General features: G+C 34.4%; 1 protein-coding gene across 14 annotated transcripts in view; it reads left to right on the forward strand.

Annotated features, from left to right (window-relative positions):
* LOC132728564 (myosin heavy chain, non-muscle-like) overlaps window positions 1-24,792 on the forward strand; it is a 76,126-nt gene that overhangs the window by 41,416 nt on the left and 9,918 nt on the right. For 9 of the 14 annotated variants that reach the window (XM_060714212.1, XM_060714222.1, XM_060714208.1 and 6 more), the window contains 24 exons: window positions 166-336; window positions 927-1,091; window positions 1,483-1,597; window positions 4,288-4,469; window positions 4,933-5,124; window positions 6,880-7,040; window positions 7,466-7,574; window positions 8,032-8,235; window positions 8,779-8,927; window positions 9,291-9,561; window positions 10,731-10,879; window positions 11,438-11,582; window positions 11,768-11,980; window positions 12,486-12,797; window positions 14,921-15,073; window positions 16,276-16,556; window positions 16,960-17,140; window positions 17,612-17,824; window positions 18,270-18,649; window positions 19,154-19,277; window positions 19,876-20,084; window positions 20,345-20,453; window positions 20,928-21,097; window positions 21,366-21,377. In XM_060714212.1, the coding sequence (XP_060570195.1) occupies window positions 166-336; window positions 927-1,091; window positions 1,483-1,597; window positions 4,288-4,469; window positions 4,933-5,124; window positions 6,880-7,040; window positions 7,466-7,574; window positions 8,032-8,235; window positions 8,779-8,927; window positions 9,291-9,561; window positions 10,731-10,879; window positions 11,438-11,582; window positions 11,768-11,980; window positions 12,486-12,797; window positions 14,921-15,073; window positions 16,276-16,556; window positions 16,960-17,140; window positions 17,612-17,824; window positions 18,270-18,649; window positions 19,154-19,277; window positions 19,876-20,084; window positions 20,345-20,453; window positions 20,928-21,097; window positions 21,366-21,377 (4,370 nt within the window). Of the gene's footprint in view, window positions 1-165; window positions 337-926; window positions 1,092-1,482; window positions 1,598-4,287; window positions 4,470-4,932; window positions 5,125-6,879; window positions 7,041-7,465; window positions 7,575-8,031; window positions 8,236-8,778; window positions 8,928-9,290; window positions 9,562-10,730; window positions 10,880-11,437; window positions 11,583-11,767; window positions 11,981-12,485; window positions 12,798-14,920; window positions 15,074-16,275; window positions 16,557-16,959; window positions 17,141-17,611; window positions 17,825-18,269; window positions 18,650-19,153; window positions 19,278-19,875; window positions 20,085-20,344; window positions 20,454-20,927; window positions 21,098-21,365; window positions 21,378-24,706; window positions 24,726-24,792 lie in introns of all 14 variants that reach the window. The other 5 variants (XM_060714209.1, XM_060714215.1, XM_060714224.1 and 2 more) reach the window with 2 other exon arrangements.

The following is a 24,792-nucleotide window of genomic DNA, read 5'->3' on the forward strand; positions in this document are numbered from 1 at the left end:
AAACACATTGCAGACCTCACTACCGGAAAATTATCATTTCATAGCTATTTTGTCTTTATAAAAGGACTTACTGCACTCTAAGTTTTAGTATAGGTATTTCCTATAACCTGAAAAAAGGAAGAAAATACTGATACTTGAGCTAAAATGTAATTGTTTTTTCTACAGATGAATTCATTTGAGCAGCTATGTATCAACTATACAAATGAGAAGCTACAGCAACTTTTCAACCACACTATGTTCATCCTCGAGCAAGAAGAGTACCAGAGAGAAGGCATTGAGTGGAAGTTTATTGACTTTGGCCTTGATCTACAGCCAACAATTGACCTACTGGAGAAGGTAAGCTGATCATTTATAATTTTTTCGCAAACATTGTTTGAATGAGATAAGTGGTTACATAATCATAAGGAAGGTTAATGACTATACTCAGCTGTGCTTTATATAGAATTAATTTTAGTTTGATTTTGTAAGAAGTACTAGTAAGAAGCTATAAGAATATAGACACACCTCTGAATATGTTACTGTAACCAACCATTACTGAACAAAGATTGTAATTTCTTGCTCAAGGAAACAATGGTTACTGTAACCAACCAGTTCTAAGCAAAGATTGTAAAGTTTCTTGCTCAAGGAAACAATGTCTTGCATTTGATCAGTAATCCTTAGATTTCTATTCTGACATGTTAAGCATTACGCCATGCTGCCACTTTCTGAGCTAAATTAAAGGGCATCAATGGTAAAATTGTAAAGGTGGTTGACTACAAATTGCAAAGCTTCTCTCTATGGTGGGATGCCTGCCGGCTGGTGCTGGGAATGTAGTAAAGTGAGCAAGACTTTGGATTTTCTCTATTAATGAATCTCTTTATAGCTGTATGGCTTTAAAATGGTTGATGTTGTTTTTAGAATATTAATGACTTTGTTATGTTTTTCAGCCTATGGGTATCTTGGCCCTGTTAGATGAAGAATGTTGGTTCCCGAAGGCAACAGACAAGACATTTGTAGACAAGCTGGTAGCACAACATTCCACACATCCCAAATTTGAGAAGCCAGACTTCAGAGCCGAAGCAGACTTTAGTATGATCCACTATGCTGGCAAAGTAAGTACTGATGTTTTTAGAAAGACCTGAATCTAGAAAGTTGATTATCGGTGTAATACTTTCATTTATAAGCTTTCCATGTAATGTACATGTTTTGAATAGTTACTGAAAGAATTTTTTCCCCCTATTTTATTATTATGACTCCTCTACTTAAGAAGGTTTATATAGATTTGGCCTTGTATATCAGTCTCTTGCAGTCAAGTTGTTCATATGTAGACTGACAAAACAGTAGAATTGGCATCTGTGTACTCATGACACATTTCTGATTTCTTGTAATTTAACAATAGAGACACCATTATCTATTTTAAGTACGCTACAAGTGTTCCAATATTGTTCAGTAATCTGAATCAATGGTAAGATGTTGATTTTGATATCAATGAATTGTGTTTAGGTGGACTACAGTGCAGCCCAGTGGTTGATGAAGAACATGGATCCACTGAATGAGAACGTAGTCTCTCTACTACAGAGCTCCTCCGATCCATTTGTAGCTACTATATGGAAAGATGGTAAGTTTTCTATATTTGAATTTTCATAGTGGCACTTACTGTAGAATTGTCAAATGTATTGTGTTATTTTGAATTGAAATACTTCACTTAATTAAACCTTCAGTAACTTGCCAAGGATTGAAAAATATTTTCAGAGCCACTTGTCCTGCAGAACGAGTAGTTGCTAAATTCTACTGGCAGGCAACAGTTTTCTACTTGTCCTACAAATTCTACTTGTTAATACAAGAAGACAAGTGGAATTTCAGTCCCTGTCTGCCTTTGCTTCCTATTTAAACCAGAACAGTTGGCACATTTTTGAAGTCCAACCACAGTTTACACTGTCAGCTGCTAGATTTCTGTATTTGGATACTGAAATCTCTTGAAAAAGAAATGGACTCTTCCAAATTCAAAAGAGGGAAAGTCCAAGCCAGGAATATAGAGAATGTCACCGCTAGAGTTGATGTATATAAAGTTTACTTTCATGATCTAAGAAGAAACTGGGATTGTGTTTATATCTTTCTGGACGATGATACTTGTCTACAACTCTTTACCATAACAATGAAATACAGTCCCATTTTTGGCCGTCAGAATGCAAAAGTTTTGCCCCTCAGACTGTCAAAGTTTTGCCCGTCAGACTGCAAATTTTGTCAGAAATATTTGTGTATATCCTCATTTTCGAATTTAATGAATTTTGGAAGAGTTTGTTAATTTTTGTCTTGAATGTTTTACTAGTGGTGGGGTGTAAGTATATGCATGTGTATTGATCATGCCTATTTTGAGCCTACCATAATTATGATGAAGGGTTCATACTGCACAGTTAAGATGAGATATGGGTTTGCTTAATCTGTAAAGTTGAAAGTTTTATTTTATTATTTTGAAATGTTTTCCCTTTTACTTTATAATTTTACACATCCTACAATACCCTTTGTTTTATTTTCTCAGACCATTCTATTATAAAAGTTTTTAATTTTCTTCTTTTTATTTGCTTCAAACATTTTAACACAGTTCATGTTACTCTGCTTTAAAGGATGTTTTAACCACTGTTATCCTGATTTTCAACTTGTATTGAGGCGTGTGAGATTCCAAAAACAAAACATTATTTCACATTGCCTGTAATACATCCAACCATTTTGCATAAACTACCATGTGTTCCTGTTTTGCGCTTATTTTAATCAACATGGGTAAGGTATAAAAGAAAAAAGATGGAAATAAGAAAAAAATCCTATTCAAATTAATGTTCATCTCTAGTAAAGACAGTTTATAGTGATATTGTCTTTTAAGAGTTAACCGTGATATGTTTACATTTTGGAAGAAATGATTAATATTCAAGCTTTTAAAAGGTCGCTAGCTTTTGTTGTTCTTTTTAGCTCGACTATTCAATAAGAATAAGTAGAGCTATTGCAGTCACCCGAGCGTCGGCGTCGGCGTAACCACTTATGTTAAAGTTTTTGTAATAGTTCAAATATTTTCAAAGTCCATTGACATATGGCTTTGAAACTTTGCACACTTGTTCACCATCATGACCTCAACCTGTAGACAGATGGAGGTAACTCTATCAAGCATTTTGACAGAATTATGCCCCTTTTTCGACTTAGAATTTACGTTAAAGTTTTTGTAATAGTTCAAATATTTTCAAAGTCCATTGACATATGGCTTTGAAACTTTGCACACTTGTTCAACATCATGACCCCAACCTGTAAACAGGAGGAGGTAACTCTATCAAGCATTTTGACAGAATTATGCCCCTTTTTCGACTTAGAATTTACGTTTAAGTTTTTGTAATAGTTCAAATATTTTCAAAGTCCATTGACATATGGCTTTGAAACTTTGCACACTTGTTCAACATCATGATCCTAACCTGTAGACAGTAGGAAGTAACCCTATCGAGCATTTTGACAGAATTATGCCCCTTTTTCGACCTAGAATTTACGTTAAGTTTTTGTGACACCTCAAATATTTTCAAAGTCCATTGTTATATAGCTTAAAAATTTACACACTTGTTCACTGTCATGCCATCAACCTGTAGACAGGAGGAGGTAAATCTATCAAGCATTTTGACAGAATTATGCCCCTTTTTCGACTTAGAATTTACGTTAAAGTTTTTGTAATAGTTCAAATATTTTCAAAGTCCATTGACATATGGCTTTGAAACTTTGCACACTTGTTCAACATCATGACCCCAACCTGTAAACAGGAGGAGGTAACTCTATCAAGCATTTTGACAGAATTATGCCCCTTTTTCGACTTAGAATTTACGTTTAAGTTTTTGTAATAGTTCAAATATTTTCAAAGTCCATTGACATATGGCTTTGAAACTTTGCACACTTGTTCAACATCATGACCCCAACCTGTAAACAGGAGGAAGTAACTCTATCAAGCATTTTGACAGAATTATGCCCCTTTTTCGACCTAGAATTTACGTTAAAGTTTTTGTAATAGTTCAAATATTTTCAAAGTCCATTGACATATGGCTTTGTAACTTTGCACACTTGTTCACCATCATGACCCCAACCTGTAAACAGGAGGAGGTAACTGTATCAAGCATTTTTTTTACTATCAATCACTAAGAAAAGTCGAGCGTTGCTGTCCTACCGACAGCTCTTGTTTCTATATTTTCTAAATTTTGCAAAGTTGGTTTTACTTAAATTCTTCATTAATGCTTTTATAAAATCCAAGGGAGTGAAGTTTATAACATTATTTAATGATTATAGCCGAGATTGTGGGTCTTGGTGCTGCTGATGGTGGAGATACTATGTTCGGGGCTCGTACTCGCAAGGGTATGTTCCGTACAGTCAGTCAGCTTTACAAGGAACAGCTCGCCAAGCTGATGGCAACCCTGAGGAACACAAATCCAAACTTCGTTAGATGTATCATTCCAAATCATGAAAAGAAGGTAAGTTGATTTTAATATTTATAAAGGAATTCTTCATTCATTAAGACAGTCATACCTTGAATAAATCTTCTTGTTTTTCTCATGATTAAGCATATGGATATATCCATTTTAATCCGAATTTGGAAAAAAAAATATCCTTGTACAAAGAATATTCATAATGTCTTAAAAGGGAGTTTTTTGTGAAAAACTTGGATAAAATTAAGGTATGAAGAATTTCAAGACTGAGCACATCAAATATGAAAGCATTTTATACTAAAGAATGTAATTTAAGTGCAAAAGTTGAATGAAAAAGAATTTGTAGGAAATTAAAAGATAAATGTTAATTAAATGTTTATAAAAAATATAGAATAAATGTATATATAGAATACTAATTTGACAATATTGTTTGTTATGCAGAAACTGTTTTGACCTCCATGATAAAAAATTTGAAATGAATTTTAAGAAATGTAATTGTTGTTTACAGGCTGGTAAGATAGATTCACCATTGGTTTTGGAACAGCTGAGATGTAATGGTGTACTTGAAGGTATCCGTATTTGTAGGCAGGGCTTCCCTAACAGAATCCTCTTCCAGGAGTTTAGACAGAGATATGAGATCCTCACACCTAATGCTATCCCTAGAGGATTCATGGACGGCAAAAAAGCTGTAGAAAAAATGGTGAGCTTCAGTTTAATTCTGGATATTAACTATCTGATTGAAATATGTTGGACAGTGATAAACTGCTATCTTGGTATTTGGGTATCTTTTCTGAAAATTTAATCACCAATTGCTTTTGAACCATTAATAATCAAGTTCATAATGTAGTTTCCACTCAATAACGCAAGTTAGGTATGATATTTTATTAACCAGGTTTTCAACGAAAACCGGGTTATTGTAATGCCGAAGTCGGCGGGCAGGCGGGCGGGCGTCAACTTTTGGTTTCCGCTCAATAACTTTAGTTTGCTTTGACCTATTGACACCAAACTTGGTGTATGGATAGCTTTTTCAAGAAGCAGCTTGGGATTGCTACCCAGGTGTCTGTGATCAAGGTCAAGGTCACTGTTACTAAAAATAGAAATTCAGTTTCCGCTCAATAACTTGAGTTTGCTTTGGCCTATTGACTCTAAACTTGGTGTATGGATAGCTTATATCAAGAGGCAGCATGGGATTGCTATCCAGGTGTCTGTGATCAAGGTCAAGGTCACTGTTACTAAAAATAGAAATTCAGTTTCCGCTCAATAACTTGAGTTTGCTTTGGCCTATTGACTCCTAACTTGGTGTATGGATAGCTTATATCAAGAGGCAGCTTGGGATTGCTACCCAGGTGTCTGTGATCAAGGTCAAGGTCACTGTTACTAAAAATAGAAATTCAGTTTCAGCTCAATAACTTGAGTTTGCTTTGGCCTATTGACTCCTAACTTGGTGTATGGATAGCTTATATCAAGAGGCAGCTTGGGATTGCTACCCAGGTGTCTGTGATCAAGGTCAAGGTCACTGTTACTAAAAATAGAAATTCAGTTTCCGCTCAATAACTTGAGTTTGCTTTAGCCTATTGACTCCTAACTTGGTGTATGGATAGCTTATATCAAGAGGCAGCTTGGGATTGCTACCCAGGTGTCTGTGATCAAGGTCAAGGTCACTGTTACTTAAAACAGAAATTCAGTTTTCACTCTATAACTTGAGTTTGCTTTGGCCTATTGACACCTAACTTGGTGTATGGATAGCTTATATCAAGAGGCAGCTTGGGATTGCTACCCAGGTGTCTGTGATCAAGGTCAAGGTCACTGTTACTAAAAATAGAAATTCAGTTTCTTCTCAATAACTGGAGTTTGCTTTGGCCTATTGACACCAAACTTTGTGTATTGATAGCTTATATCAAGAGGCAGCTTGGGATTGCTATCCAGGTGTCTGTGATTAAGGTCAAGGTCACTGTTATTAAAAATAGAAATTCAGTTTCCGCTAAATAACTTGAGTTTGCTTTTGCCTTTTGACACCAAACTTGATGAATGGGTAGCTTATATAAAGAGGCAGCTTGGGAGTGCTACCCAGGTGTCTGTGATCAAGGTTAATGTATTTAGTTTTCATGTTATAACTTGAGTTTGACCTTTTGACAATAAACTTGCTGAGTGGCAGCTTTGGATTGCTACTTAGATATCTGGAAGCAAGTTCAAGGTCATTTGCTTACAATAGAATTTTCAGCTTCTACTCATTAAATTCAGTGTACTTTGACCTATTGATTGCTGTCACATCAAAATTTGGTCGTTAAAAAAAACCCTGGTTTTCGTCGCATTGCGGCGCTTCTTGTTTTAAAGCTATGAATGAAAATATGGTTACTTGTGTTACTGCCCTTCTTGTTTTCTATCTTTAGAACAAGTCTTTGCCTTATTGCCATAAATAAAATTTTGACAAGTATTGGAATATTTTTCTTTGTAGATCAATGCTCTGGAGCTAGACCCTAACCTGTATCGTGTAGGTCAGAGTAAAATATTCTTCCGTGCTGGTGTGTTGGCTCATTTAGAAGAAGAGAGAGATCTCAAGTTGACAGATGTTATCATTACGTTCCAGGCATTATGTAGAGGCATGCTTGCCAGAAGGTACGAAACAGAAAATGCATAGCTTTAAACTGAATTTCCAGCTTAATTTTGATCTCTCATTGATTAATCTACAGAAAGAATTTAAGTTTTTTAGACAATTATTATATTTATATTTAGGAATGTAATATGCATGCATGTATTCTTCCAGAAATGATAATCTTTACTAATATATTTTGCAATTTTATATTGTATGATGTATAATTACATATCATGTGCATATGGTAGAAGTATCAAGTTTTAAGACCGCTCACAACCATGGCTAGGTTGAGCATTTTATTCACTACTTGCAACCTTAAGCTAGCAATGTTTCATCATATTGACTGTTGAACATGCTTAAATTGTGTTACAGTACAGTAAGATAGAATGAGAATAATGTTAACTTGGAGGTTTTTCTATGTCTAATTGATATCATTGTTTGATGACAGGGCATTCTATCGCCGAACACAGCAACAGAGTGCAATCAGGGTTATACAGAGGAACTGTGCTGCATATTTGAAATTGAGAAACTGGTCATGGTGGAGGCTTTTCACAAAGGTATAGCTATTATTTGGATTGAATCCTTCTTGAAGAAATTCAACAGATGACTTGTACATGAACTCTGTAGTGTATTGTCTTTGATATTTAATTTTTTTGCGGGGGAAAAGAGCATTTTGTCTAACTAGTTGTGTAATGAAAATAAAAAGACATAAGGTCTTCGAAAAATGTGTTCAGAAAGCAGTAAATGTTAACTTATAACATTACGCTATTGTTCATATGAACAGAGCTTAATTACTTAAGATGGGAAATATTAGTTTTAGTGTTAAAATTACATATTCATGCCAACTTAACTTCTTTTCATGATTTTAAGAATATTTGGAATGCTTTGTGTATATTGTAAATTGCAACATGAAATAAAATATGCTTAAACTAAATAAATTCTGAATTTGAATCTTATGTTGGAAATATTCATGAAACATTTTATTTGATTGGTTTTATTTCCCATGTGTTTCAGGTGAAACCTTTACTGCAAGTGACAGGTCAGGAGGAGAAGGTGCACTCATTGGAGAACGAGATGATGAAGTACAAGGACAACTTTGAGAGACAGAAACAAGAAACAGATGAGATGGAACGAAAATACGCTCAGATCATTGAAGAGAAATCTATCCTAGCTGAACAACTTCAAGCTGAGACAGAAATGTGCGCGGAGGCCGAGGAGGTAGAGTTACCATACATTCTCTTATAGATCATATTAAAAGTGTTTAAATGTACTTTCTTATGTTGACATCTTTAGAAAATTTTGTACAATTCATTGATAAACATGATATTGTTTGTTAGGTTAATTCTGATACTTTGTTTTATTGCTTCCCTTATCCAAGTGAATGGTCTGATTACAAATGTAATAGTTAATTTTATCTCCACTGATAGTTCACGTTGATTGTTCTAGTTCTAAAATGAGGAAATCCTGCTTTTATAAGAAAAAAAGGAAAAGAAAAATACATAAGAATATAATTATTTGCTCCAAGTTTATTGTGTCTTAATACGTTTTCCTAATGTCATACGATGAAAGTCGTTGACTTTATTAATGGGCAGAGGAGCCTATGTTGTCTTTGTCTACCATTAAAGCTGGCATGATCTTAAATTTTAATATTTCTGTAGCTTAAAAACAAACCATTTGACAAAAAAAACAAAACTTTCTGTTGTAAACCATACTGCAGCATTAACATATGATAGAGTATTACATGGCATGTTGTAATTTCAGTCGAGACAACGTCTAGTACAGAAGAAAGAGGAGTTGGAGGACATCTTACATGACATGGAGCTGAGGATGGAGGAAGAGGAAGAAAAAGTGGCAGCCATGATGGACGAAAGAAAGAAATATTCCCAAACTATAAATGATTTAGAAGAACAGTGAGTGTATAGTAGAATATGATATTTATACTTGATGTACATAATGATTTAGAAAAAGTCTTCCTTGTACGTATTGGAGGAATATATCTTCTGTTATTATTGTCAAATCATTTTAATCACTAAAAAGATGCTATTGCATGTACTACTAAAGAAAAATGGCTCAAAAGATGTTAATAAAATGTTTAAAAGAAGTATGTTGATAAAAAATTTAATTTTGTCATTTTAACCTCAGTATAATGGCATCATATATGGTATTGTTTCTTACTGTAGTTTGTCAATTGAATGATAATAGTAGATAAGTTTCCACTATAGTCTAGACTCATTGCAAAGTTTAAAAAAAAAAAAAATCTTGTTTTTATCTAGACTTGAGGAAGAAGAATCTGCTCGTCAAAAATTACAATTAGAGAAAGTCTCAGTAGATGCCAAAATCAAGAAGCTAGAGGAGGACCTGGCCATACAGGATGACTCGAATCAAAAGCTGAATAAAGAAAAGAGAAGTTTAGAGGAACGATTGAATGAAGTTAGCTCTTCTCTTGTAGAGGAAGAAGAGAAGAGTAAACAATTAGCTAAATTGAAGAACAAATATGAATCAATTATTGCCGATTTGGAAGAGAGACTACGCAAAGAGCAGCAAGTGAGTCTAGTTTTATCATTGGTATAGATTTCATCAAAATTGTAAAAATTGGTATAGATTTTGTCAAAACAGTAAAAATTGGTATAGATCTTGACAAAATAGTGAAAGTTGGTATAGATCTTGACAAAATAGTGAAAAATTGGTATAGATCTTGACAAAATAGTAAAAATTGGTATAGATCTTGACAAAATAGTAAAAATTGGTATAGATTTTAACAAAATAGTAAGTCTTTCATCTTTTTATGATTTATACTTGTGACAAAGGGACTCTTTTTGAAAATAAAGGCACTAGAAAAAGAACTAGAAGCCATTGGATGTTATAGATTATATGATACTGAGAGTGATGAAGAATTAGAAGGCATTGACAAAATTGTTCAATAAAAATATTCATTCAATAAAAATTATCTAATTTGCTTTAATACACTTGTTACTATATATAGTAACAAAATTGCCTATGATTTCAACTGATTATGAGTGTCACGTGACCTATTATGAGTTTGCGGCCCGGGGCCGAGAACTAGTTATCAGCCCGCAGAACATGTGCACGTTCACAAACTGAAACAATGACGTCATATTTTACGTCATCAAACAGTTAACTGTAAAAGTGAAAGTAGGTTGTCAGCACGAATCGCTTTATTTTAATTATGAGAGCTTAAGCGTATTTAGTACAAACACATTTTTGTTACTATTGAAATTTGAAGAAATAATACGACAAATTCATTCCGAAAAAAAAAATGAAAATAAAACTTGCTTCTAGATTCTACTGCTTTGAACACACAAACAGTAGACTCTAAACATCTCTGTACAGAACAGTAGAAGAGTACTGTAGACAAGAATTTCAACGAAAGAACTTCACAGTATTTGTTGTTTTTTTTTCTTTTTAAAAAAAATGCTACTATTAGATCTACCAAGTGTATTAAAGACATTAATACACGTCAGAGTAGGGCCGGAAGGTGATAATCGGCCCTGAATGAATAATGGCCCTCGGGCTAAAGCCCTCGGGTCCATTATTCATTTTGCGGGCCGATTATCACCTTCCGGCCCTCTCCTGCCGTGTATTAACCTCTTATTATTTGGTGTAAATACTGATTTTCAGACATCCAATTAATTTCAATTATTTTGCATTTTAAATATAAGACTACATGTTATAAAATGTGTGTCTTTTTTCAGGCAAGACAAGAGTTAGAAAAAATCAAAAGGCGACTAGAATCTGAAATGGCTGATCTTAAAGAACAGTTGAATGAGAAGAGACAACAAGTAGAGGAATTACAGACACAGCTTGCTCGTAGGGAGGAGGATGTACAGGGTGCCCTACAAAGGTAAGTCATTGAAAACCAGAGTAATCATTTTGCATTTGGTACAGTTTTTAAGTTTCATGCACAAAACATTTTATAGACTTTACAGCAATTTCCCCTAGACTCCATCTAGCAGGCTTTTTATTTCTCCTGACCGAAGCACACAATATGGCAAAACATAATTGTACTGTCTATTTACACCTTGGTGAAGTTAAGCAAAGTAAATTTCTTGCTCAGGGAAATTAGTGACCTTTAAATTGCTTAAAGCCATCACCTCTCTACCCAAAGCGGGTGTCCTACCTATGGACTGCTGCTCCTCCTTGATATCTAGTTTTGACAAATATCTAAATGTTGTCCTTGTACTCATACACAGTTCAGGATTTATAGATGATAAAAATCTAAAACGTATGGTTCTGAATTGAATTTTTGTAAAACAAGTTTTACCTTGTGTAGTCAGAGAAGATGTATCTGCTATGAATATTTCACATAAACTTTTGCCACTTTCTGTAAACTGTCATTTGAACAAAGAATAAGAAGGAAGAGTTCAGTTACACCTATCATGGCCATGTTGTTTTGTTACAGAGTTGATGAGGAAGGTATTGCTAAGTTTACCATACAGAAACAGATGAGAGAGATGCAGAATCAGCTACAAGAGCTGTCTGAGGATTTGGAAACAGAAAGAGAATCAAGGACTAAAGCTGAAAAACAGAAGAAAGATCTGAATGAGGTAAAAAAGACTAAGTCACTGTTGTTTATCTAGGCTGGGCAGATTGTTTCATTTGATATTTTTTAAGTCTTTCATAATCATTGCAAATGAAAGAGTAGTTAATATGCAATATTTGAGTAAGATCTAGGGCTAAGGCTTTCATATTGTATTCAATTGTCAATTTATATTTGCATTGATGCTTACAGGAATTGGAAGCTCTGAAAACAGAGCTTGAGGATTCCCTGGACACAACAGCAGCTGTCCAGGATCTCCGAGCAAAGAGGGAAGATGAGTTGAAAGATCTTAAAGTAACAATAGAAAGGAACCAGAAAACTTATGAAACTCAGGTGGCAGATATGCGTAGTAAACATCAACAGCAGATGGAGCAATTTAATGAAGAATTGGAAAATGTTAGGAAGGTATGCAGCATTTGTCACAATGCAAATTTACTTCCTGGGATATTTGAGGCCTTAAAAACACTAGCCCCTCATTGCTTGGACTTGAATTCTTTTAAGGAGGACAGTTTTTCAGATGACACACAGATGTTGCAAAAATGTCATAGTTTTGAGACAAGACTTTTTCAATATAGACATTCTTGTCACTTTTGTCCATGTGTAAAGCCATTAAGCTACTTTATGTAATTGAATTCAGGTATTTTTCTTCTTGCATTTTTATGTAAGTCTTCTTGATATTGCTTTGATGTGATTTGCCTTATTTACATTTTTAATTACTTGGTCAAAATGTTCTAAGCCGGTTAGGTTGCTTGATCGCTAACATATGACAAAAACTGTGTTAATAACGAAGTAAACAAACAAAAACAAACAAAATCTGATCCTTATTGGATTGGTAGTCATTTTCAAGGATAAATCATTCATTTGTTCTTGTTATATAAATAGATATATTGAAAGATTTACTGTATTTCAGACGAGGGCTCAGATGGAGAAAACAAAATCCACACTAGAAGCAGAGAACCAGGATCTAGCAAATGATCTCAAGCAAGTTCAAATGGCAAAACAAGAATCGGAAAGAAAACGTAAACAGGCAGAAGCATCCGTGTCGGAACTCAATATAAAATTAGCTGAATTAGAGCGCGTGAAGAGCGACCAGGCCGATAAAGTGTCAAAGAATGCTTCAGAGCTTGATTCTTTGTCCACACAGCTCCAGACTTCTGAAACTAAAAATATTCAGCTTGCCCAGAAATTGTCCTCCCTGGAGGCTCAACTTGCAGATGCACAGGTCAGTTAGGGTTTGTTTTATGTTGTTTTTTTTTGGTTTTTTTAGCTCACCTGAGCTTGCTCAGGGTGAGCTTTTAGGATCGGTGAATGTCCGTCGTCCGTCGTCCGTCGTCCGTCGTCCGTCCGGCCGTCCACAATTACTTGTGAACACTCTAGCGGTCGCATTTTTGCCTCAATCATCATCAAACTTGGTCAGGATGCTTATCTAGTTGAAAGCTCGGATGAGTTCGAACATGGGTCATCTCGGATGAAAAACTAGGTCACAAGAGCTAAAAATAGAAAAACCTTGTGAACACTCTAGAGGTCACATTTTTGACCCAATCATCATCAAACTTGGTCAGGATGTTTGTCTAGGTGATAGCTTGGATGAGTTCGAACATGGGTCATCTCGGATGAAAAAGTAGGTCACAGGAGCTATAAATAGAAAAACCTTGTGAACACTCTAGTGGTCACATTTTTTGAACCAATCATCATCAAACTTGGTCAGAATGCTTGTCTAGTCAATTGCTTGGATGAGTTCGAACATGGGTCATCTCTGATGAAAAACTAGGTCACAGGAGCTAAAAATAGAAAAACCTTGTGAACACTCTAGTGGTCACATTTTTGACCCAATCATCATCAAACTTTGTCAGGATGCTTGTTTAGATAATAGCTCGGATGAGTTCGAATATGGGTCATCTCGGATGAAAAACTAGGTCACCGGAGCTATAAATAGAAAAACCTTGTGAACACTCTAGTGGTCACATTTTTGCATCAATCATCATCAAACTTGGTCAGGATGCTTATCTAGTTGATAGCTTGGATGAGTTCGAACATGGGTCATCTCGGATGAAAAAGTAGGTCACCAGAGCTAAAAATAGAAAAACCTTGTTAACACTTTAGCGGTCACATTTTTGCATCAATCATCATCAAACTTGATCAAGATGCTTGTCTAGGTGATAGCTCGGATGAGTTCGAACATGGGTCATCTCGGATGAAAAACTAGGTCACAGGAGCTAAAAATAGAAAAACCTTGTTAACACTCTAGTGGTCACAATTTTGACTCAATTGTCATCAAACTTGGTCAGGAAACTTGTCTAGGTCATTGCTGGGAATAAATCGAACATGGGACATTTCGGATGAAAAACTAGGTCACAGGAGCTAAAAATAGAAAAAATCTTGTTAACACTCTAGTGGCTACTGTTGTGATCCAAATATTCTGTTAATTGGTCTGAAAGTTTGTTTTGATGATTTCTAAGTCAAGATCGAACATGGGTCATCTTGGATGAAAAACTAGGTCACACCGCCCAAATATGGAAAAACCTTGTTAACATTCTAGTGGTCACATTTTCGACTCAATTATCATCAAACTTGGTCAGGATGTTTGTCTAGGTAATTGCTTGGATGAGTTCGTGTGAAACTAGGTCACCGGAGCTAAAAATAGAAAAATCTTGTTAACACTCTAGTTGCTACTGTTTTGATCCAAGTATCCTGGAAATTGGTCTGAAAGTTTGTTTTGATGATTTCTAGGTCAAGTTTGAATATGTGTCACCTGGGTAAAAAACTAGGTCGCACTGCTCAAATATGGATAATCCTTGTTAACACTGTAGTGGTCACATTTTTGACTCACCTGTCATGAGACTTGGTCAGAATGCTTGTCTAGGTAATTGTTTGGATGAGTTTGATAATTCAGGTGAGCGATCTAGGGCCATCATGGCCCTCTTGTTTCATATCCTGAAATCAGCTGAATACTTGTAATTGATTTGCCCTGCTTTAAGTTCGAACAGTCAATTCAAAGTTTAAAGGATTTCAGTCTGACCAGGCTCTATACTGTTGGCTAGGGCTAATCACTTTCTATCAGGTTAAGATATTGACAGTTCTGTATAGGTCAAGATATTTGTATTGTTAGCATTGTTATGTTGTCCTGTTATGTACCATTATGTTAACCTTCCAAAGAAACATTATTTTCTTGACTTTGAAGAGTGACATGATTTTTCATGTGATGTGAAAGCTACCTTGTATTAAGATACATGATTTTGACTTGAGTTGTAAAACATTGCATCTCAGTAATTGTTTATGGTCATATTAAAAGTTAATTCAAGCAACGTCATTTGTTTGTAACTTTTGTTGCCAATTCTATTTCAGGAAATGGTTCAAGAGGAAACACGCGGTAAACTCGCAGCTCAAGGAAAACTACGGCAAGAATTGGAGGAGAAAGAAATGTTGAAGGAGAAGCTAGAGGAAGATGAAGATAGCAAACATCAGCTAGAGAAACAAGTGCAAGATCTACAACAAAAGGTATAAACATAATACTGATTATATTTGATCTAGTTGCGTTTTGAAATTTGTTGGTCAAGATCTTTGTTAGTTGATTTTTATGCCCCCACAATGTGGGAGCATATAGCGTTGCACTTGTCCGTCCGTCCGTCAGTCCGTCCGTCCGTACGTCCCGAAATCTTGTGAACGCAACTCCTCTTAAACCGGATGGCAGATTTTGCTTAAACTTACAGGGATGAACAACCTTAATGTGTAGATGGTAGTAAAGGAAGGAATTTTTGCTGCGACCAAATTTAACAGAATTATGGCCCTTTGTTCATTTTTTCACTAGATACTATGTAGAAATTTTGTGAACGCAACTCCTCTTAAACTGGATGGCAGAATTTGCTTAAACTTACAGGGATGAACAACCTTTATGTGTAGATGGTAGTAAAGGAAGGAATTTTCGCTGCGACCAAATTTTACAGATTTATGGCCCTTTGTTCATTTTTTCACTATATACTATGTAGAAATTTTGTGAATGCAACTCCTCTTAAACCGGATAGCAGATTTTGCTTAAACTTCCAGGAATGAACAACCTTAATGTGTAGATGGTAATAAAGAAAGGAAGTTTTGCTGCAACCAAATTTAATAGAATTATGGCCCTTTTTTGATTGTTTCATTATATACTATGTTTAAATTTTGTGAATGCAACTCCTCTTAAACCGGATGGCAGATTTTGCTTAAACTTCCAGGGATTAACAACCTTAATGTGTAGATGGTAGTAAAGGAAGGAATTTTTGCTGCGACCAAATTTAACAGAATTATGGCCCTTTGTTGATTTTTAGTTTTCAACTTGTGGCACATGTAGTCCAAAAAATATTTGACCTAGAGTCATAAGATTGACAGAACAGTGGCGTGTGGGGGCATCCGTGTCCTATGGACACATTTCTAGTTGTCATATTACAACTTTCAAGAATAATTATTGTTGAAAGAAAATCGTTGATTTTTGTCATATTACAACTTTCAAGAATAATTATTGTTGAAAGAAAATCGTTGATTTTTGTCATATTACAACTTTCAAGAATAATTATTGTTGAAGGAAAATCTAGGAATGCTGAGTAAGCATAATATCTAAAGTGCAAAATTGTACAGTCTGACATGATTTATAATTGTTAACAAAAGTAGACTTGAAACATCAGAATATGCATAAATATGTAACAATATTTTTTTCATTTTTCTAGATTATTGAGGTTAAAAAGAAGGCCGAGGAGGATGCCAGAAACAATGAAGCCCTCGATGAGTACAAGAAGAAGTCCAGCAGAGAAATGGAGACACTACAGGCACAACTCGAGGAGACCCGTGCAGCTGCCGACCGCCTTGACAAGTCACGCAAGAAGTTGCAAGCTGAAGTGGATGATTGCAATATGGAGCTGGAGAAACAGAGATCTAGTGTTCTTAATGCTGAAAAGAAACAGCGCAAGTTTGACTCCCTTCTTGCTGAGGAGAAGGCCAGCACAGAAAGGTAACGTTCCCTTTTCTAAACCTAAGTTTGTTTTTTCATCCCATTGTCTCAACTAGGTTAGTCTCAGATGTGATAATATTTCAATACTCCTGCATGATTGAACTTGTATGTTTTGTAGCATTTGGCTGAACTCAGACTGCAGGAGGCTAGATACCATTAAGGTTGTTCAGAGAAATAAATAAACAAGCTGTTTCTGTTCTATATATTATATTGAATAGAGATTTGTTGATAAGCATTAAACCCAAATTTGGACCGCATCTTTATGTTTCACTTTACTATCACATTGATTTTATACACCTCAAAATACAGTCACTGAAAATTGATTGAATATAATTGATAAACATTTAGGGATCAGCTAGTTGCCATTGCAATCGTTTAACAAGATATTTATACGTTTATTTAGACTTATGCAAGAGAAAGAGTTTGCGGAGAAGGAAAGCAGAGAAAAAGAAACTAAGATTCTTAACTTGCAACGTGAATTGGAAGAAGTTCGCGATAGGTATGAACAGCTAGAGAGACTGAAGGCATCTCAACAGAGAGAACTTGAAGACTTGTACGCAACTAAGGATGATGCCGGCAAAAATGTAAGAAGATTTGTAGTAAATTGATAAAAGTTAAATGTAATTTCTTCCATTCTTATTTTTATCTCCCCTGTTTTGAGCTGTTGTGACTACAAAATTGTATCTGACTGACGGCCATTATCATCTGTTAGGTAATTACAACCTTTTAAGATGAACAGCTCAGATGAGCAATGCGAGGTTGTTACAGTTCTCCTGTTTTTTGTCACAAACATAAAAAACCTTCTGTGTTACTAATAAAAGTAAAAATGAAATTATCATAAGTGCAGTTAAAAAAATTTGTATCGGATATTTTAAATTCTTGTCGAGTATACATGTAGTTTGAAATCACTGGCAATGTAAACATTTGTTCCAGTTTCATAATCAACAAAGAGTTGTCAAGTTAAAAGAATTTTTTATACAATGTAAATAATAATACTATAACAAGTTGTCCTTTAATGTGAAGGTTGTGATTCAAATTTTCCTTCATCATTTTAGGTACATGAACTGGAGAAATTAAAACGCAGCTTGTCAGAGCAAGTAGAAAGTCAGCGTCTACAGATTGAGGAACTTGAGGATGAAGTACAAGCCTCTGAAGATGCCAAGCTGAGAATGGAAGTGAACATGCAAGCAATGAAAGCCCAGTTTGAGAGAGATCTGGCTGGACGTGACGATGCTGTTGAAGAATCCAAGAAGTCTCTTATTAGACAGGTATGAGTTTGTATGGCTATCTGGTTACATCTTGTTTATAGTCCATATCTTTTGAAAATTTGTATAAATTTTTAAAAAATTAAGATCGTTTAATAGGTAAATAAATATATAGCATAGGTGTATATGTCCATAATTGAATTTCATCCAAAACTACACATTTGACTGTGTAGTTTATAAAAATAGAAATGGATATGGTCTAAATATTTTTAAAAGAAGTTCAAATAAGACCATTGAAACGAATGCATATAAACTTGTTAAAGTGGTATGATAAATATCGACTTAATACAATATTCCAAATGTTAAGCAGATTTCCAGCAAAATGATTACCTTTTACTAGTTTCATGTATGTTAATGCCTATTTATTTATGACTAAATGAGGAGTGATTGTATGAAGTTTATGAATAATGAAATTTACTTGTATATTGTCCATTTGTACATATTTTAGCTACGCGAAATGGAAGCAGAATTGGAAGATGAAAGAAAACAAAAGGGCTTGGCAGTTAATGCCAGGAAGAAGCTTGAAGGAGACATCAAAGATTACGAGCAGCAAGTCGAGGGGGCTAATAGAGTTAAGGAAGATGCAATTAAACAATACAAAAAGATACAGGCTCAGATGAAAGACTTTGCCCGGGAATTGGATGAAGCTAGACTGGCTAGAGATGAGATGCAGGTAACATTCAAGGAGAATGAGAAGAGATTGAAGAATATGGAGACGGAGAATCTAAAACTACAAGAAGACATTGCAGCTGCTGAGAGAGGTAGACGTAATGCTGAGGCTGAGAGAGATGAACTTCAAGATGAGTTGGGAAGCAATACCACTGGAAAGTAAGTTTAATTCTGTGTCAGGGATTTGTCATTTACTCTCCTGATACCAAAGGAAATGATGACATTCTAAACTTGGTCTGTTGCATCATTGAATGCTTTTTTTGCAGGAGTTTTCTTGATAGATAGAATTTTACCAATTTTGTCTGTAGCATCTTTTGATTGATCTTTTCTTTAATATTCAAGTAATTGAAATAAAACAAAAACAACAACAACAACACTGTACTTATGGGGCCCATGTTGCTTAAAATAATTAAATGTTAAATCATTACCTTTTCATAAAGTGATAATCTGCTGTATGGACTTTGGATGGTATTTGTGTATTCTTTTTGCATGTACTCCTGCCATGTGTTATATTTATAAAGGCAAGGTTATTCTGCCATCAAAGCCCTCTTCTTAGAAAAAAATTGTCTTTTGGTCAGCGTAACACATTTCTTGGAGCAAAATTCACCTGTTTATAGTAACATTTTAGTAACATTTAGTATAACAGTCTTTATCACATTTCAGGTCAGCACTACTGGATGAGAAACGTAGATTAGAGGCACATATTAGTCAACTAGAAGATGAACTTGAAGATGAACAATCGGCTAATGCAGATCTAATTGATAAAGCTCGCAAAGCTAATATGCAGGTAAGACCAGAAAATATAAATTAAAGCAGCAAGTTCGTATCTTAACTGTACATTTAGCTCATTTGTCAAAATATTCATTAATTAACTGATTAAGGCATTATTGTTATTGCTGTATGATAAGTAAATATGCAATATTTGTCATACTCTTAAAATAGAGTCAGAAGTTGTATCTCTAGACAATGTATAGTGATTTTACAACGATCTATAGCCAGTGGTATTTGACATCATTCTTAAACGTATTGTATTGATTAGTATTGAATATACCAATATTGTTGTCAGATATGTTTTAATATATGCTGAAAATGCACGTAAAAGCAATTACAATATCCCCTGCACATAAATTTTGGGCTATACTGGAGTCTCCAAATTTTTTGCCTGTAGTATGAATTCTGTGTCCCTTGAAGGACTTTCCTCAAACTTGATCACCTGAACAAAGCGATGTACAGAACCCATGCTACCCTTGATGTTATATTTGACTGGATACCTGTTGTTTTACCTATATTTTTTGACCTGATTGTTCATTGTGAAAATTTCAGCTGTTGTTGTGTATCTGTATATAATTGTATCGGTATTGAATAAATATCCTTCATATTAACAGTTTGAGCAATGCCAGACCGACTTACAGTCCGAGAGATCTGTCACACAGAAACTGGAAACACAGCGAATGCAGCTGGAGAGACAGAACAAGGAGATAAAGGAAAAACTGTCTGAACTTGAGGGCCAAATTAGAACACGAACAAAAGCAACTATTTCTGCCCTTGAAGGCAAGGTTGCCAACCTAGAAGAACAGTTAGATCTGGAAACTAAGTAAGTGGACTGAAACCAGAGGTTTTACCACCAGATAACCTGCTGAATTTCTTATTCGGACTTGTTCAGTTTTGATTGGCATTTCCACAAATTCAGTACTCTTGTATATTGACATTTTATTTCTTTTTTGATATGTAACTGTGTCACCTAGACCATATTCGATTTTGGTCATGATTAACATTGATTCAAAACAACCTGTTACAAGTTTATCTTAACAATGACTGGCATATTTCTTCACATGGAAACTCTTTATCTTGTAGAGAAAGAAACACATTACAGAGAACAGCCCGTCGTTTGGAGAAGAAACTCAAGGAGATGGCTATACAGGCCGAGGATGAAAGACGCCATGCCGACCAATACAAAGAACAAGTAATTTCTACAGTTTCATTATCAGAAAAAAATAAAGCATTGGTTTCCAAATTTGTTTAAAAAATAGGAATATAGTCTTAGTGTTTTACTTTTGTATGTTGTTTGTAGGACACTTACGAAAAGAACTTTTATGAAAATTTTATAAAATGTTGATAATTGTTATTTAATGCAACATGGCAGATTGCTATTGCTGTTTGTAAGAATCGTGTCAGTGAGATGTTTTAAGCTATCTATATAGGTTTCTGAAGTGATATAGTTCAGTTCAGGGTTTTTTTGGGGGCTAATAATCAAACAGAGAAACTAAAATATTTGCTTCCTTTTATGGCTTCCAAAGACAGGTTAGGAAATTGAACATTTTCTCATTCTTATATGACTAGATGGAAAATCTTTAAGATCATCTTTGGATTATTTTAAGTTTTTTTATTTTAATGAGAGATAAAAATTCATCACAGATTTTTGTAATAATATTCGTAGGTTGATAAGATGAATGCTCGCGTAAAAGCATTGAAACGCCAAGTTGATGAGGCGGAAGAGGAAGTGACCAGAATGAATGCTCAGAAACGTAAAATACAGCGCGATCTGGACGATCAAATTGAACTCAATGAATCTGCATCCAGGGAAATTTTACAACTTAAGAAATACAGGTGAGAATGGTTTTTCTTAGATAATTTAATGAACAAAATATTGTTTTTGGAAAGAGAGTCCTATAGATAAACCTGGCTGGTTTACAAGTATAGATAGTATAAGACTATAGAAGATTATTGTACTATTATGATTTAGAAGTTGTTTTTATTTCATCAAGTAGCCTCGAAGCTATATTGTTTTTGGTGTACAGAGAATGGCTTTAAATGTTGTACGTCACCATTTATTTATTCTCATTCGTTGTGCTGCTTTTTTATTCTTTTTACACAGAGGAGACAGCAGGTATGTTGATCACCGATTGTTGTAATAAGTACTGTTGCCATGGTTTCTGTGCACTTTGCTTATACACAAAAATAAAACCCCCGCAGCTCCACAAAAGCATTTCTCTCTTCTCAATCATCATAACCAGTAAAACCTTGAAAATTCCTTTTATTGTCGATTTCTGCAATCAGAGTAAAAAGCTTTTAAGTGTATTGATAATGAATATGGCTTGTGTAATATCTGTATATGTAATGTTTGTGTGTAAGCATAATATGTTTACTTTTTGCATTGAATTTCCAAGTTTCTTATCGCCTATCTCCATGAAAAAGTGGGGCTCTTGCGTAATAATTCTGTACATGTGAGTGTTCTAAACATCATGTCTAGTCTGTAATTTAACCCTTTGAGATATCAGAATCTTATGGCACTGATGTCTGCTATAAAAAAGCAGTTTTCACCTGCAAAATAACAAAGGTCAATGTCATTCTATCTAAAAATAGCAAAATGAATTCTTGTTAAGTTAGAATCTAGGAATTGAAGAAAAATTTGATCATCAGACCTAGGTTACAATTGTTGAGGATATTTGGGGTCAAGGTCACTATGATTTACAGTTTAACTGTTAGCATAGGAAACTGGTTTCTGCTTAAGTTGTGAATGAGGTAATTGGCATGAAAATTGGTATATGTGAAAGACTTGCTTATAATTACTTTAGGCTTCCCAGTAGTTAATACCAAAGTCACCATTAATAGTTTTCACTTTGAGATTTTGTCCCAAGTTGCTTTAATCTATATAGTTTGGTATGATTTCATCACGTAAGATTTAAATTGCTTTGCGAAGAAAAAAATCCATCCAGTTGACAGGATGGTGTAGAAAATACTTAGTTTAGCTTATAGCTCATCATTATTTTTTAAATGACAAAAAAGAAATGTTGATCAATGAGAGATTCAAGCTTTTGTAGATAAAAAAGATAGAGTGCATGGCCCTTTTCATTCTTCATTACATTTTCATATTAACTGTCTATTGTTAAGCAAAGCATGATATGCATGAAAATTATTGGGTATATTTTTTTGTAAAATTGTTATTACTTATACTATAACTCTTTTTTTCATCATATATTTTTGATACAAATTATTTAGCATTCTGTATAGATTTTTAGGCTGATGATTATTTAAATATTGTATGTGACATGCCATGCCAAATAGACGCCAGTTGTATTTAAAATATTGAATTTTACTGTACAGAGTTTAGGGAGAGCAAATTTATTATAAACTCCATTTTAGTCATATACAGGCAGGATATTTCTCTTGATTGCTTACCAGTATTAATCTGTTTTGGCAGTAGATAACAACTTCTTATTATAAGAAATTTGAGCAAGTTGAGAGCAAAGGGCATTCAACATAGTGTTGTCCATTAAAGGCACATTATGTCTCAGAAATCAATGTTTATCAAATACTTTAGAAATGTCAATCATATGTTTAATAATGGATTTAGAGCATGTTAGATGTTTAACAGCTTAACCCATTACTTCATGAGCATTTTGTGAAAAATGGCTGTTTTCATTGAAAAGTCTCCCGTTACAAGTTCAAATTGCTATAATACTATAAAAACTGCTTCAACACTAATCTAACTTGGCACAAATGTTGACTGGACCATTGCCCTTGCAACAACATGCTCAGACTTAAATTTTCTGTTACCATGGCAACGAGGGGACATCTCAAAATTGCCAAAAATCACTATTTTGCGTTGATTTTTTCCATCATAATTGATTTCAAAGTGCTGCAACTTCTCAATGGATTGAGATAGAGTCAAATGCTTTTCAGCGTTGGTTACACATTACCTTATGATCAATCTGAGGTCATTTATAGCCTCTCACAAGTCCAAAATTTTCTTGGTATCTTTTGGTTGGGGGGCCGCGCTGAAAATGTGGTCACTTTTTTTAACAACATTTCTCAAACAAAAACAAGTGTTGGGGGCCTAAATAAGGCATTTTTTCACCATTTGAGACAACAAAAAGGGGGGGGGGGAAAGGCGTTAAAAGGCGTGTATATGAAGTAATGGGTTAAGAAAGCAGCACTAATTGTGCTGTAATGTCACATAAAGGTAGCAATATATACAGAAAGGAGTATATAGACTTCCATACAAAATACTGATTCATTATAATTATACCATTTGCCAACAAAGCAAAAGGAGCAAAGATGAACAAATGAGTGTTTTTTTCGGAAACTGTAACAAGATACAACAAAACACTCTTTGAGAATTTCAATTAAAAATGATTTCTGAGGCATAATGGGCCTTTAAATTATTTGATGGTAGAAACATCTGCCTTGGTAAGGACCGAAACTTGCCTGTAGGCCTAACACTTTACATGCTACGTAAATTGATGATCAGTCAGATATCTTAGTATTTCTTGTCATTCTCAGAAATATCAAGGTTCACAGTTTAGGTTCCAGATATTGAACTGATTTGTCACACTTGAGCTTGAAATCTCATTCAGAATTACATATTTAACTGTTGAAGAAAGAGTAACATATAACCTTGCAGCATTCATGGGTTTTTATGATGTTTTATACATTCTTTATATGATATATAATGACTTAACCAACTGGTGTCTCTTTGCTGAAATCATCACATATACATGTATATATTTATATATTATAGCGTTTTACTATTGATATAAATTCACACGTATATAATTTCTTGAATGCCTTTCTTTATAACTAGCTCTCATTCATAAGAGGTAATATTAAGAACTATACTAATGCACAGTATTTTTTGGTACTGACGTGGGTTTGCCAGTCATTTTTTGCCGTTTGAAGGTGACCACTGACTTACATTTCAAGATCTAATTCATCTATAATGAGGCATTAATATGCAGTTTTTAGCAAATTTTGAAAGTTAAAAGTTTAAAGTACTGATGCAGAATGGATCCAGAATGGATCACAGTAATCAAGGCTAATATGCTCAGCTCATTTTCTAAATATACCCATATTGAGTACTAAACTGCGTGTTTTATTAACATGATATAGAATGCAAATTGGATGCAAAACTTATCAAATATTGGAGTATGTATAAAAACTTGTAATGTATTTATGAGCAGTGACCTATAATTTGTTGGATTAGTGCAAAATGATTGTAACATGTAAGATTTAATGGTGATACAACTGTTTTGCACTGAATCTATGATATTTATAATAGCCAAAATGAATGAATGGTGTTGTTGTGTGATATGTAGAAAGTACAGTTTGTTTGCAAACTATACAAAAATTGTGTTTGATGTGCGTAGTGATATCTTTATAAAGAAACAGTATCTTTGTTCTGCTGTAGTAAATAGTTTTCTTCTATCTATCCTCAAGCAACAAGATGTGATTAGAGGTATCATTGCTGCATGTGCTTCGTAAACTTGGTCAATGCATTCTGTCTGTGCTTGCAAGCATTTCGT

This window comes from Ruditapes philippinarum, unplaced genomic scaffold, assembly GCF_026571515.1.
Source record: "Ruditapes philippinarum isolate M1 unplaced genomic scaffold, ASM2657151v2 ctg2779_1_1_1_1, whole genome shotgun sequence".
Taxonomy (NCBI): Eukaryota; Metazoa; Mollusca; class Bivalvia; order Venerida; family Veneridae; genus Ruditapes; species Ruditapes philippinarum.